Source organism: Rhinolophus sinicus, linkage group LG05 (genome assembly GCF_036562045.2).
Source record: "Rhinolophus sinicus isolate RSC01 linkage group LG05, ASM3656204v1, whole genome shotgun sequence".
Classification (NCBI taxonomy): domain Eukaryota; kingdom Metazoa; phylum Chordata; class Mammalia; order Chiroptera; family Rhinolophidae; genus Rhinolophus; species Rhinolophus sinicus.
This window is the reverse complement of record NC_133755.1, coordinates 129047704-129063495: the sequence shown is the minus strand read 5'-3', so window position 1 is coordinate 129063495 and position 15792 is coordinate 129047704. Positions and strand designations below refer to the sequence as shown.

The window sequence follows — 15792 nt, the reverse complement described above, 5'->3', positions numbered from 1 at the left end:
TTATAGCATTGATGAGATGTCCTAGGAACTTAACTCTTGTTTATATCAATTAGCCTGTGGTAACAGTGGTTTCATTATACATTGTTTCAGTTAAAAGTTGCAGAACTTATCAATGAGGTTAAGTGAGGACTTCCTGTATTTATTTGATTTTCTTTATCTCTGACATAGAACTTCATTTAACAAGTTCCATTTGGGTTACAAAATGAGTCGCCTCTAAGAGAAGATGCAACTTTCTTCCCCAACAGGCATACCTTTCAAAAGGGAACATTTTAGGCCTTTTCAATGGCAGAACTGGAAACACAGGTTAGTAATGTGGTCTTGCCTCACAGACTCCTATACAAGTGAAAAGGCAGCTGGGAGGAATTTGGAGTATGTGGATGTGGATGAAACACGACTGGCAAGAGTGAGTAAGTGCTGAAGCTAGGGTTATGGGTACCTGGAGTTCATTATATTTCTACTTTGTCCATAATCAAAAGACATCAAAAATAAATAAATAAATAAATAAATAAATAAATAAATAAATAAGAAAGAAAGAAAGAAAGAAAGAAAGAAAGAAAGAAAGAAAGAAAGAAAAAGAAAAAAGGAAACTGAAATAATAGTAGCCCCCCTAATAATCGGGAAGAATAGGAGAGTAAATAGGAATGAAGGCTTAGGACACCATGAGTAACTACACATATAATACAAAACATTATTTCAGCCAATAACTTAAATCCCTTCCCTCAATGCATAGTAATGCTCTTACCTGGATACATACCCACTGCTATACTCATCAAAATGGGTTTACTGGGCTTTTATTTCTCCTGCCCTGTCTTTGATAAAAGGCTCCTAGTCAGGCAGCTTGGGGTGAATGTAAAAGCAAAGGATCTGGATAAACTACACGGTATGCAATACAAGGCACGAATATCAAAAGCTGACGATCTAAACAACAAAAGCTTAGGTGGAAAAAGAGGTGTGATGGGCCATTAATTTCTAGCTTGAATTTTTACTCCTCTGATCACTCAGGAAGTCACAGAAAGGTCAATTACTTCTGATTACATTGCTCTGTATAGAGTAGGTGCAAAATTAAGTGAATGCTAAAATGGCATCCTTGGCTCATTCATTCAAATACACATGGCCACACTACCAAAGTTTGACTTTTAAATTCGTGCCACAATGAAAGTGTGTTTTTTTTTTTGATAAATCCAACACGTGAGGCATGTTCTACCTGATATCCAAAGAAGACCATCCGCCACATATCCAGCATGACACGAAAGGGATCGGTCAAAGGACTGCACAAAAGTCCATTTGTTCTTCTTGGGGCAATATCGCTCAACGGTCGGCAGAACCTGGCGCAGTTCATTTCTGCCCCCAACGGCATAGAGGTATTCATCCATGGCACCCAGCACGAAATGCTCCCGGCAATTTTTCATGGGTGCTATTTCTGCCCAGGAATTACTGCGGGGGTCATAGCGACAGGCAGTCCTCACGGCACACGTCCGGCCACTGGCATGCTCAACTTCCCCTCCTGCTACAAACAGGAAGTCCCCCATGACTGCCACACAATGGTGGCTCCTTCCCACGGGCATGGGGGCCAGCTCACTCCAGTTGGCAATGGCAGCTATGAGAGCATTCTCTTGATCAACAGGATTGAAATACCGAAGTTCCTTCACTTTACAGACCTCACGCTTTTTCCCACCGATGATATACAGAGTGTCTGACTGGAACCTTGGTTTAGTCCTGCGAGTCTGCCACACGGGCTGAGCATAGATGCTCTGGTGGTATTCCAGGGCCTCGTTGACAAGAGCGGTTGCAGTCTCACTTGCCTGGACGAGGGGGTGGGAGAGGGCAACTGTATGGAGAGTATCCACATCCATCAGGCCAAAGCGGATATACTGCAGGAGCTCGTCCATGTACTGGTAATGGCAGTTGTGTTCCAACCACCTCACTGCTAGCTGAAACAGAGGGAGGTGAGATGAGAGGAGAATGCAAAGGCAAAAAAGAGAGTCAAAGCCACGGCACACAGGCAGGTCACCGTGTATTCTTTCAGACACTGAATAACACATTTTCTTTTTCTTACAAATCATGTAACACTGGAATATTTTGATACCCAGTTGAGAAATTTTTTATTTTTTCTGCATCAACAAAAAAAAAAAAAAAAAGAAAAAATAAAAGAGGAAGATGATTACAAAATAACTCAAAACATTATTGTAGGAGTTAGGAACAATGTTAAGCAACAGTGACGGGGTCTTTGAATGAACAATAATCACTTTTCAAAGAATAAAAATACTGTTGTGAACCAGCCTGTTCCCTTGTGTTTCATGTGTAAGAGGTTTGGTACACCCCCCACCCAGGAAATGTCAGTGATGAGTGGTGTCATCACAGCTCACACAATATATGTCAACCCATGAGTCAAGATGCTGTATCAATACAAGTAATGTAAGAAAATATGATATCATCTGAGACCACAGGGTGTACTTGAGAGAAAATCAATATGACAGTAGTAGAATGATTTAGAAAGAAAAAGGACTTTTTCCCCTCCCCCTTTGGTAGGTATATCAGTGAGGAAGCAAGAGAAGAAAAAGAAAGATTTCAACCTATCAATTTAATTTTTTTTCTTAATTAGTTTTCATCTTCAAGACAGTAGTTTGCTTGCCCATGTAAGATACTGGAAATTTGTTAGAGACATTTTCAGAGAAACAAGACATAGAGATTATCTTTGTATTATGAACACAATAGCAGAATAATCCTAACCTTTTTGTTGAGGTCTAGATCTCTTTCAAGAAAAGGAACTTTTAACTACTAACAAAGAGAATTTCTAAAAGCTAAAGCAGGTGCATTAAGTCATAAATAACAAAACTGAATAATAGTTCAGAGAATACCATCAACAAAAAACCAACACATGCTACGGAGCACCTGAAGTAATTTAATCAATGTGACTTAATATTTAAGTTGGGCAAACCTGCCCACACACCAGCATAGAGAAGTATATCTAATATCTCCAGTCCACATATTTAATATGAATTATTATTAGCAGCACCGACATACAACGTGATCTCCTAGACGACACAAATGTAGATCTGAAGGAATTAGCATGAAAAAGTACTGAATGAGAATACTGAATAATTTTGTTGTGCTTTACTTGCTTTCTGAGCAATGGAATTGGGGTTCTAGGCTTCCTTTTTCAGCTGATGCATATCACTGGGCCAAAAGTCTAGAGGGAAGAAGAAGGAGATGTCGTGCTCTCAGACCACTACTCTGTGGCAAACATGAGCTTGGTTTCCATCCTGGTGAAAAAGATCACTGAACTCTCTGAAGCACTAGGTGATTTCAGACTTTCAGAATTTCTGTATCCATCTGACAACTGGCTCCAAAAGGCAATGCATATTTTCAGCTTATCTTTTTAGCTTTCCTAACGATGAGAACGTAGGAAGTGAGTTCACCTCCAATGTGCACTGAATTGCATCTTTTAACGAGTGACACAGTTTAGAAAAATAACAAAAGAATGTCACTGTGTGCCAGGTAGTCCACCGATGCCTAGGAGGCAGACATCATGGAGGGCAGATGGGTGACGCTCAGTTTTAGCAACTGGCGTTTTTAATTTAAATAAAATACCAACCTGATTTTTAAAATCTGTGTATGGTGATATCAGCAATAATCAAAGATATTGCAGGAGAAGAATGTCACTCATCAATTACGACGTCTCTACTGAAGTGGACAAAGTTCCCACAGGCAACATCCTGATTTTTCTCCCCCCTAATTTTAGGAGTTTCAAGGCATGGGGTTCCAATTATTTTCCTGGGAAGATAATTCAACGACTTCATAAATGATTTTCCACTCTTTGTCCACTGAGCTTTCAAAGGTTGTCGGGGATAAAGTCATCCCGCTCAAGGCCATTGCTCATGCACCAGGTAAAATCTTCTGAAACTTCATCTTTGATTTCGCTCCTAATTTAACAGAGTAATTCCAGCTGATATTGCTTTGCTTTGTAACAATTTTTTTTTACATCCTAATGTTTGTGCATCTTTTATACGGATACTCCAGGACACAGCACTGGAGAAACATTAGATAAATATCCATGTCTCCACAGCCTCTTTTTATAGCATAGTGCTGCCCATTTAATTATTTTTCTCTTTCCTCATAAATCAGCTCTTCCTATACCATAATCAATCTTCTGGCCCATCTCTTAACACTCTCTGGTTTATCTTTATCTTTCTGGCAGTGTCACTTACTGCATGAGAAGTACACAAGCCACAACGTAGGCTCTCTGCCTTTGAGAAATCTCTAACAAATCAAACTGGCAGTGGAAAAGTGACCACGGTGATCTAGCATTGATTAAATTCTGGATTTCTCTCTATTGTCACCCCTATGTCACATGTACACATACACATGTAACAAGACTCTTTCCGTGTTGAAATTCCCCAAATACTTTGCATTATAGAATATTTTGTGCACATACATTTAGTTTGTATTTTCAGGGATTCCTTTTATCTTATTTGTTGCCAAGAGTTCTAACTTCTCACGGATTGCATATAATTTTCACACTTTACATCTATAAATATTTTTAGACTACACAAGTCATGCATACTTGGGTTTATCTCTTCTCCGGATCAAAGGTAAATACAATTTACAATGAGCTATTCTGCCACCATCTTCAAGCCAATCTCACTACATATAATGAGATTTAAATCCAGTACTTCTGAAACCTAACGTGTGCACAGACTGCCTGGGGTTTCTGGTCAAAATGCAGATTCTGATTCAATAGGTGAGGGGAGGAGGAGCGGGAGCCTGCATTTCTAACCATCTCTCAGGTGGTGTGTGTGCCGCTGGTCCAAGGACCACACTTTGAGTAGGAAGGTTTTAGGCAGTTTCCTATTCATGAAACAGTAAGCTACTGCCTTATTAGAGTAAATTAAGTATGTTATTTCAAATTTAAGAAGGTTTAAATAAAATGAAGTCTAGGAGGATGCTTTAATAAAGATATAGGACACTTGTAACTTAGTATTATGGGCAAGACAGCATATTTCCCGTACAGTAAGATACAGGTAAGATCTCACTATGGGTAAGGCAGCATAGTTTAAGATTTTGGTTCTTTAAGGTCTATGAATCAATAGCTGATTCTCCTAGCATGAAGTCATATAAACACTCTGTGTGGCTTTGCTTTTGTATTAATGAATAAATAAATAAATAAATAAATATAGAAGTGTTATTATACTATTTTTTCTTTCATCAAAGTATAAAAGAGAAAAACTAAGAAACCATGGATAATTCTTATTTATCGAAATAATGAAAGAACTGACAAAAATTTGTTTTTCTAAATGCGCTGCCTCAAAATCACTTCTCCACCATGAACCCCACCACAGCACTCACTGTTCACTCCCATGTGGAATTAAGGGCAAGGTGGTGGAGGGAATCCTGGAGCCCATTTAAGGGGTTTAGAGACTACAGTAAGCAGAAGGCTGATTCATCACTGGGCCATCATAGAACCCAAGGACCACAGTTAGCTTTGTATCCTGTTTCCCTGAAAATAAGACCTAGCTGGACAATCAGCTCTAATGCATCCTTTCAAGCAAAAATTAATATAAGACCCAGTCTCACTTTACTATAATATAAGACCATGTATAATATAATATAATATAATATAATATAATATAATATAATATAATACAATATAATATAATATAACACTGGGTCTTATTTTACTATAATATAAGACCCGGTCTTATATAACATAAGACCGGGTCTTATGTTAATTTTTTGCTCCAAAAGGCACATTAGAGCTGATTATCCGGTTAGGTCTTAATTTCGGGGAAACACGGTAGTGTATTTTGATGCTTATGTTTGAAAATGGTTATTATGGGAACTGGTGGCTTTTAATGACACTACACAGAGAAAGTATAACTCAGGGAAGGCTGAAATCCTATTCTATCTTACTCATTCTGGCATACTGACATCTCATCACCCTAAACTCTAGCACATTTTAATTGGGAGGAAAATGGAGCACATACCAAAAGTCTTATTGCCTACTTTTTTGTGGCAAAGCCAGAAAGAGTGGTAATCAAGGATTCAGCTTGGGAGGACACAACAAAGTCCTTAGGAAACATGGCCATTAGCAAGATGTTTCCTAAACCATCTGAAACACGGGACTGTCATCCCCAAAGACTACAGGAAATTTCCCAAGCACCCTGAGAGACGCGATCTAGTTCATCTTTCCCTAATGGAGAATTGTTTCTTCCTAAAAGAAGCATTTGCCCATAGGTTATTCCAACATCAACTCATCTCATCCTCAGATCCTAGATAAGAATAGTGCCCGGCACATAAAAAGCTATAAGTATTTGTTGCCTAAATGGAAAATTCTTTACAACTATTCTCAGGCTATATCTCATATTTTTCTTGAACAAACAATATCAATCTCTGTATATTTTTATCTATCACAGACAAGTTATCTGACTTACTCCAAGTCCTGCAGTTAATTAGTAGAAAAGCTGGAACCAGAACCCCAGTTTTGAAATTATACAAAGTGCTTTTCTATTGTCTGATGTCATCATTATTTTTCCATCAGTAATTATTTTTAGATAGAATCCAGGCAGATGCACTCAAACCCAAACATAATTTCTGTATTCTCTAAATTAGAAAAATTAAATGTGTTTTAAAAAGTATGCTTTGCATCAAGATAGGTTGACAACATTTTTTAGTGAGGCTCATTTATAGATTACTTCTACATAAAAAGTAAGTTTAATGATATCAAAGGATAAGTATTTAGAGGAACGGGCACCCTTTGAGTCTTGAATTATCATTTCACTTTTTATGGGAACATGTATTATAATTCTAGGTTATTCCTTGTTAACAAAGCCCAGCTCAAAAATATATGGAAAAGATAACCCCTTCCTTTTAGTTTTCTCAGTGTATGCTGACTGATCGCTATTTTATAGAGTAAAATATAAAAATATATAATCCTACATATGAGTTTATAATCTTAAATTCTACAATTTTTTCTCTAATTCAAGTAAACTATGTAACTTACTCATATGTACAGGTATTTCAGATATACATCAATTATATGAATAAATGTTACATTCCTAACATTACAAGTCTTCAAGTTGTGATCCAAATTCTTTTACTGTTCATGTTTGAATATACCCTGATAGAAGCTGCTGTTTTGAAATCTAAAATTCCTGAAGCTTAGAAAAATGTGGCTGTTCTGAAGTCTAACTCTGCTTAGATATGTCCATATGTATGTGTACTACCACCCAACTTGAACCCAAAGCAATGACAAAAATAAGAATCTTACACTTACAGATTTCCTGGAAAATATATAAATTATGAGGTCATCCCAAATCCAAGAATACACATCAATACACTTCAGTAAAAGTACCTTTATATCTTGCAAATATAGTTGACCCTTGAACATGAGTTCGAACTGTGCAGTCTACTTATATATAGATATTTTTCAATAAATATACAGTTGACCCTTCAAATTCCCAGGTTTTGTATCCACAGATTCAATCAACTTCAGATTGAAAACAGTACTTTTGATCCACAGTTGGGAATCCATGGATGTGGAGGGCCAACTGTATGCATTGTTCTACGTCATTTTATGTAAGGGACTTGAGCGACTGTGGATTTTGGTATCCCCTGGGGTTCCTGGAACCAATCCCCATGGATACAGAGGGAAGACTGTATCCCTCTGTAGTTTTATGCTTTTAGGGAGTCAAAGGTTATACATGGATTTTGACTGCATGGAGGTCAGCAACCCTAAGCCCTGTGATGTCCAAGGGTCAACAAGGTATACACACACACACACACACACACACACACACACACATATATACTCATACACATATACACACATACATACACACACATATACACACACGCACTTATACACACACATATACATATATACATACACGTAATATATACACACACACATATATACACAAACATATATACACATACACACACATATATACATATACACACATATACACACACACATACACACACATATATGTATACACACATAAATGTATACACACATATACACACACACATATATAAATGCATTTTATAAAAGCAGCTCTCATCGGGTGAGTCATCAAATCTTTTTAACCAATACTAACAAAAGATAAAGCCCATAAACATTGTCTAAAAGCAATAACTATTACTGTCCTCTACCACTCCCCTTCCTCCACACCCTCTGGAACCACTAAACTGTTGTCTGTGTCTATGAGTTTCTGTTTGTTTGTCTTGTTTATTTGTTGCTTTCAGTTTTATATCCCACATATGAGTGAAGTCATATGGTTCTTGATTTTTTCTGTCTGACTTATTTCATTTAACATGATAATCTCAATATCTATTCATGTTGTCGCAAATGGCAATATTTCATCTTTTCTTGTGACCGAATAATATTCCATTGTGTATATGTACCACATCTTCTTTATCCAATCATCTAGAAGGACACTTTGGTTGTTTCCATGTTTTGGTCACCAGGAGTCATGCTACAGTGAACACAGGGGTACATATGTCTTTACAAATAAATGTTTTCAGATACATGGTGACGGAAGGAGAATTGACTCTGGTTGGTGAACACACAATGTGATATATAGATGATATGTTACAGAACTCTGCGCTTGAAACCTACATAAATTTACTAACCAATGTCACCTCAATAAATTTAATAAAAAAGAAAAACAGGACTTGAATAGACATTTCTCCAAAGAAGATATGCAAATGGCCAACAAGCTTATGAAAAAGTGCTCATCACCACTAATCATCAAGGAAATACATATCAAAAACACAACGAAATATCACCTCACATCTGTATGGATGGCCATTATATTTAAAACACAAAACAAAATAGAAAAGAAGTGTTGGTGAGGATGTGAAAAATCGGGAATGCAGACTTGTATACTGTTGGTAGGGCTGCAAAATGATGTAGCTGCTATGGGAAAAGTTCCTCAAAAAGTTAAAAATATAACCACCATATGATCCACCACTCCTGCTTCTGGGTATATATTCAAAAGAATTAAAAACAGAATCTTGATGTACAGCACGGGGAACACAGTCAATAATATGGAAGTAGTATGGCGACAGATGGTAACTAGGCTTATCGTAGTAACCACTTCATAATGTGTAAAAATATCGAATCATTATGCTGTACACCTGAAATTAACATAATAATGTATGTCAACTATAATTCAAATAAAAATATGCATTAAAAAAGAAAACAGGATCTCAAAGAGGTATCTGTGCATCTATATTCATTGCAGCATTATTCACAATTGCCAAGATGTGGACGCGACCTAAGTGCCCATCAGTGGATGAATGGATAAAGAAGAGGTGGGGTGTACATAAAATGGAATATTAACCAGCCTTACAAAGAAGGAAATCCTGCTCTATGCTATCCCATGGATGAAACTGAGGACCTTATGCTAAGTGAAATAAGCCAGTCACAGAACTGTGCATCACTCTACTTATATGAGTATCTAAAGTAATCAAACTAAAAGAAACAGTAACTAGACTGGTGGCTGCCAGAGGCCGATGGGGAGGGGGAAGCAGAGGTGATCAAAGGGTACAGAGTTTCCAGTCAAGATAAAAAGTTTCAGAAAGATCTGTTATATAATAATGTGCATATAATTAAAAATACTGTATGTATACTCAAAAACTGTTAAGGGTAAGTTTATGTGTTTTTATCACAATAAAACAAAAAAAGAGAGGACACTAAGACACAGATATATACAAAAGGAAGACCATGTGAGGACACAGAAAAAATGACTGCCATCCACAATTTGGAGAGAGGCCTCAGAAGAACAAACCCTGCTGACACCTTGATCTCACATTTCTAGTTGTAAGAATTGTGAGAAAACAGATGTTTCTTGTTTCAGAAAAGAAAAAACAAAACAAAAAACCCACAAAAAATAGAACACACACACAAATTAAATAAAATAAAAGCAATAACTATTTCTTTGTCTTGGTTCATAAGTTTCTTTTTCATGGTAAAGGATATTCTAATCACAGAATTCATCGGCTAGAGCTGAGTAATAAGCAAGGACTGGTATATCTGCCCACAGCCAGGGGTAGCTATCATTATTCTCCTACTTAAAACTTGGTTGCAGACAGCTTTGCTGTAGGGGCACACTGAGCCCTCCAGCTTGCAGGAGCCCATGCTGTGAAGGCACACGTGTCTATATCTTTGCCAGTCCTGTCATGCCACTGAGATAAGCAGGGCACCAGTCTCCCCTCAGTGCCCAAAAGGCAGCATAAATCCCACACTTCCAGCAATTCAGAAAAGGGACAAAGGAAGGACACAGGAGCAAACCCACAACTGACTGACATTCCTGAACCTCTACCAAAGAGCGGAGCATATGAAAGAGCTCTTGGGCAACAAGCAGTGGGAAGCCACAGAAGCGGGTTTTAACAGGACGAGTGACAAGGCACAGACAGACTTTTTCCTTTCTAAACAGAGTATCAGGCACACGCTCCACCTTCCCATCCCTGTCCTCCAAGGAAAGTTGCATTGACTATTTATTATATATTACATTAAAGTATACTATTTTATGTATTATTTATAATGCCTTAAATTCTAATAAACACAAACATAGAACTTCAGCAAGATACCATTTTACTATTACATACAGTTTCTTTAGATGTTGAAAGTGGAAAATTTCCCAGGTGCCACGGAGCAGGGGCTAAGAATTGCCACATTAAATTACACAGAAGCTCATCTCTTTAAAGTGAGTCCTGGCAGGTTCAAATGGTGACATATTAAACCAGACTAATGACTGTCATTGAGAGGAAAATTCATATTAATAAATAAATGCACCAAATTTTGTATGCATATTCTCTTCTCTGAAACCCAATGTAAATTTTCTGTTCAAAAAGACATTCCTATAAAATCCAAAAGCACCAGAAACTAGGGATTCAGGATCAGAGCATTTTCCTCTACTAGAACAATGAACATGTTACCATGGAGGAATATTAAAAATTCTAACAGTGCTCACTTGAGTGCTATCTGTCTGTCTGTCCATCCATCCATCCATCCATCCATCCATCCATCCATCATCTATCTATAGATAGATATTTAGAGAGAGACAGAGAAGATATGATAAAGCCAATGAGGTAATTTAAGAAATCAGCAAATTACATGGTTATTCTTTGTACTATTCTCATTCTTGCAACTTTTCTTTAGGTTTGAAATTATTTTTAAATGCAAAACTGAAAGAACAGAGGAAATTGTTCGTGACAATCATCGTTATACATATTTTTAGAAATGCACACTGCAGCGCATCAAAAGCACAAGCCCTTGAGACCAAGGGTATCTCTTCCCCACAGATGGGGACAAACACCTAGGACTGGAGGACACAGTGAGAACTACCCTGAGACCTGCCACATAGACGTTCCTGAAAAAGGGGAAAGAATAAAAAGTGACCCGAGCTGTTCTTGGGTTCAGTCTTGTAACACAAAAGGACTTTTCAAAAGGCACATTGTATATTACGATGAAGAGAAAATAAAGACAGGGAAAGAGATGAGGTTAGTATACTGTGATGTATGTCCTTTCTACTTGTGAGAATTGGCCACCAAGTTAAGCTGATCTTTGAAAAGTCAATGCACAGAGCAGCATGAATACAAAGCCGACATCAGACCAGTCACTGGGCTTCTCTGTAAAACGAGTGAGTTGATGAGCAAGTCTCTTCTGCCTACAGGATACATGTCATCTATGCATCCACCAAAAAGTAATTTTTTAAAGTCGAATCCTCCAAAATTCCTATAGATGGGAGAGGCAACCCAAACTAATCACTGTGTCTAGTATCCACGCTGCAGGTTTCCATAGCACAGTTTTCATAAATCTCTTACTAGAAAATCAAAGTGATGTTTTTGTACTCACCAGAAATACAGGCACACGTGTGTGCACGTAAAGGTGCATGTGCACTCAGGCCCACATGTATAGGGTCAGGTTACATCGTAGCCCTTTTCTCCCTGGGAACAACTTTATTCAGATCATACTACCTCACTCAGCAGATTCCAACTCTTATTAAATAAAGTAATCCCCATCAAAGAACACACATTTCAAATTTGTATGACAAGATTTTATATATAAATGCAAATATGTTGCAAATTATTGACACAAATTTTTAGCTCAGGACTATCTTTAAATATACCATCCCCACATCTAGCATATACAAAGCCTTTTTAGATGGGAAGAATATCTGACGGGACAATAAAGACAACTAACATTACAAATGCCAGTGATGTTTCAAGGAAAATGAAACCCATTCTTAGCCTTCTCATACTTAGCAGAATACAGGAACAACTGGAAATAACTTCCATACTTGCTGTCCAATGGTCTGACAATGATTCCTGGGACAAAAAATAATACTCATCCATCTAATCATTGATGCTGGACTGAAGACATGAGACTTCTAAGTAAAATGCTAGTGTCTGCATATTTATATATGATATCCTTCTGGATGTAAAAGGGACTTAAGATGTGGTCAGTGAGATATTAAGCTTATACTGTTAGAAGAACACTGGAAAATGAGAGAAAACATACTTGGTCAATAGATGAAAACCCTGCTGTATCCCACTCGCAGCACGGACTAGAGTGACCCTGAATGGCTTACACCAACCATTTCACGTTATTTACCAGCTAGAGCATACAAGGAGGATGCATCATCAGGGTGAAGTCAGCTGAAATGACCAGGGAAACCTTGATGCTTTTTTCTACCACTGATTGGTATATGCCTATGGAGGCGAACATGACACAATGAAAGGAGGTGGGACTTGATGTCGAAAGACCTTTTCCTACGACTTAATGGACTTCAACATTTATAAAAAACAGCACAGACTATGAGGCTGTTTCATTATCTGTAAAACAAGGATGATATTAGTTACATCACCGGGTCTGTAGAAGACTGAATGAGACAACATGTGAAAGTGCTTGGTAAACTACGAATACACAGAATTAACGTGATGGCAATGTACCACCAAGAAGCAGAGCTAACCCTCCCTTCAGGTACCCTTCTGAACTCATGATAAAGCCAGCACATCCAGACTGTTCTTATGTAACACAATATTGTGCACTATTGACTTAGATTTTGAGATTCATGTAGTTGATAAGCATCGTCCTCCACAGTATTAAATACTTCACCTGTTATAAAATGATAACAGAGTAATAATAAAAGTATGGCAGATATCTGTTGCAGATTGTAAACTAGCCCTTACAATGAGCCTATTTTCACACAAATGAATTCAGTAATTCTAACCTAGTAAGTTCAGGTGTATGGCTTTCTTAAATCCCATTTCAGAAAAGCATGAATAAAGGAATGAATGAATAAAATACGAGATAGAGACATAAACCTAGTTGTCTCTGCTTAACACTCAGCATATATTCACTTTCTTTACTTGGCTTGAGTCTTGATTAAAAATACTTGAATTTATGTCCATGAGTCTCCTGAGCTCAGTTAATTTAGTAGCAAGGAAAAATATATACGAACTAAGCTATCTGGCTTGAGAAAACTAAAATAATAATTGAGTTGATTACTTTTCATCTTGTTTTGCTGCTCTGGGGAAAATGATATAAACGTGAGTCTTCTCACTTAGTTTTTTCATTCATCCATTCCTCAGTCTTTTACTGAGTGGCCACTATGTACCAGGAACTTACCTGGTGAGAAAGAAGATTATAATCAGTACACATATACACACTATTATTTGCCATTCACTTCCAAGCTCTACTCGTACCATAAAGCTCAAGACTTACTCTTGACCTCGAGTGTCTTAATGTATCTCTGTAAAACATACTCATGGAATATGAAATTAGAGAAAGAAAAATCCTGCGAATTTGGAAGTTTCAATTTACTGTAGGCAAATTTTCAGACACACGTAAAAACCATCGTTTTATGTTACCGTTTCCCCCATGGGTGTTTTAAATATTGCTGGTACATTTATAAATGTTATGGTTTTTAAAATAGCTGTTTAATTTGTAAACATGCCCTGGAGCACCCTGAGAGCATCAAGCCTTTGAATATTTCTTTACAGACGGATTCAAATAATAATGAACCAACAGTAGATTCACTGCACACATACCTCCCTGAAATTAAACCTTTAGTGACCAACAGGACCTCACAGGCTCAAGCAGCTGCCCCAGGCCACTGATACAGAGAAAGTCAGATTGCTCAAATACATAGTACTACGATGAATTTGGATGTCCAGGAAGTAACTAAATTGCATTGAAGGGCTTAATGTTGTCAGTCTCCAAATAAAAAGAATCCTCACAAGTCACTTTAAACGTTAATTTATAGCTACAGAATCTAGTGATTGGAGTGGGGAACGCGCTAACTGAAGGACATGATGAAACACAGCCAGGGCCCAGACTCTATTATCAAGGGATGGAGCTGGTGGGTTGGGCCTGGGGATCCCGGGCCAGTGAGTGGCAGAGAATACACTGAAATGCGATGAAAACCATCTTCGTTACGTGAATTTCATGCTGGCTACTGATGTTTAAATAGAATATTTCACAGTGGATTCTCTAACTTCATTTCTTCACAGTATAAATAACTGGGGAACAATGAATCTTCTATTCACACCTTGCAACACCTTTGAGCATAATGACACAATATTTTTGTCAAAGAATATATACTCTTCAGCACAATTATCATACAGTGTTTGGCTGGGGGACGTGGCTTAGAGAGCACGTCTATAACAGTCATGCAGGGAAGATGGGTATGTGGAAAGACGGGCCCAGTACAGCTGAACCAGTGGTTGACAATCTCAGAAGACTCATGAGGGAAGAGGGGACTTCAGTGGATGAAGGCATGAGCAGTAGCCATTCCAAAGGCTACACTGAAAGAAGGACTGTGTTTCAGCCCCAATGCCTGGTACCCAGGAGGAAACCCGTAAGTGTTTGCTGAATGAGAGAAAAACAGGAGTTGTGAGACTGCGATCAGGAGACGTCACAGAGCTGGGACATCCTTACAAGGTTAGGAGGAACAACGTGTTTGAAGAGCAAGGGGACCTTTAAGGGGGGAGATGGAAGGATGGAAGAGGAAAGAGAAACTGGATCCAATGACCAGGCCCAGCCCTGGGAGCAGAACAAATGCCAGTACAGGCCAAGAGATGAAGTGTGAGATACACTGCGGGACCTTTTGAGGGGGGACATCACTGCTAAGGGGATACAGCCTCAGTGCACTGAGTCAAGGGGAGACTCCTGAGGTAGGCATGCGGTGAAGGGTTTAGGATGACGTAAGGAAAGTCCTTTATTTTGGACACTGGTTTTCCATACTTAGATATAAAGAGTACAACAGATTGAGGGAAGGTAGGAATCCAGCCAGGCTTACACCAAAAATAATTTGAAATAATGAGTTATACTCCCTTTAAGAGTAAACAGTCCTTGCTTGAATCCCATTAATTTGAAAGCATGGTGAATCTATAAAATAAAATCACTCAATGTCACAGATAACGCACATTAATATTAAAAGTAAACCTCACACTACTTTCTAAATACCAAAAACACCAAAAAAGCAAAAAAGCTATTGATCAGTTTGACTGACACATTTCTCTCCTAATTAGCTTTTTACTCCCCATTACTTAAACAAAACACAGCATAACTAATCAATAATGTTACTAAGCATCCCTGAGGGCTACTTTATCCATGCTGTCCAAACAGCTAAACAAAAATAATCATGTGTGGTCTAGTGTGGTGAAGAATCTGGTGAGAACAGATTCTTGTGTGTGTGTGTGTGTGTGTGTGTGTGATATATATATCTGTGTGTGTATATATATATATATATATATATATATATATATATATATATATAG

General features: G+C 37.8%; 1 protein-coding gene across 6 annotated transcripts in view; it reads right to left on the bottom strand.

The window, feature by feature from the left end:
* Positions 1-15792, bottom strand: part of KLHL32 (kelch like family member 32) — a 181833-nt gene that overhangs the window by 18355 nt on the left and 147686 nt on the right. For 5 of the 6 annotated variants that reach the window (XM_074333320.1, XM_074333319.1, XM_074333321.1 and 2 more), the window contains one exon: positions 1205-1931. In XM_074333320.1, the coding sequence (XP_074189421.1) occupies positions 1205-1931 (727 nt within the window). Of the gene's footprint in view, positions 1-1204; positions 1932-15792 lie in introns of those variants that run through there. The other variant, XM_074333324.1, reaches the window with a different exon arrangement.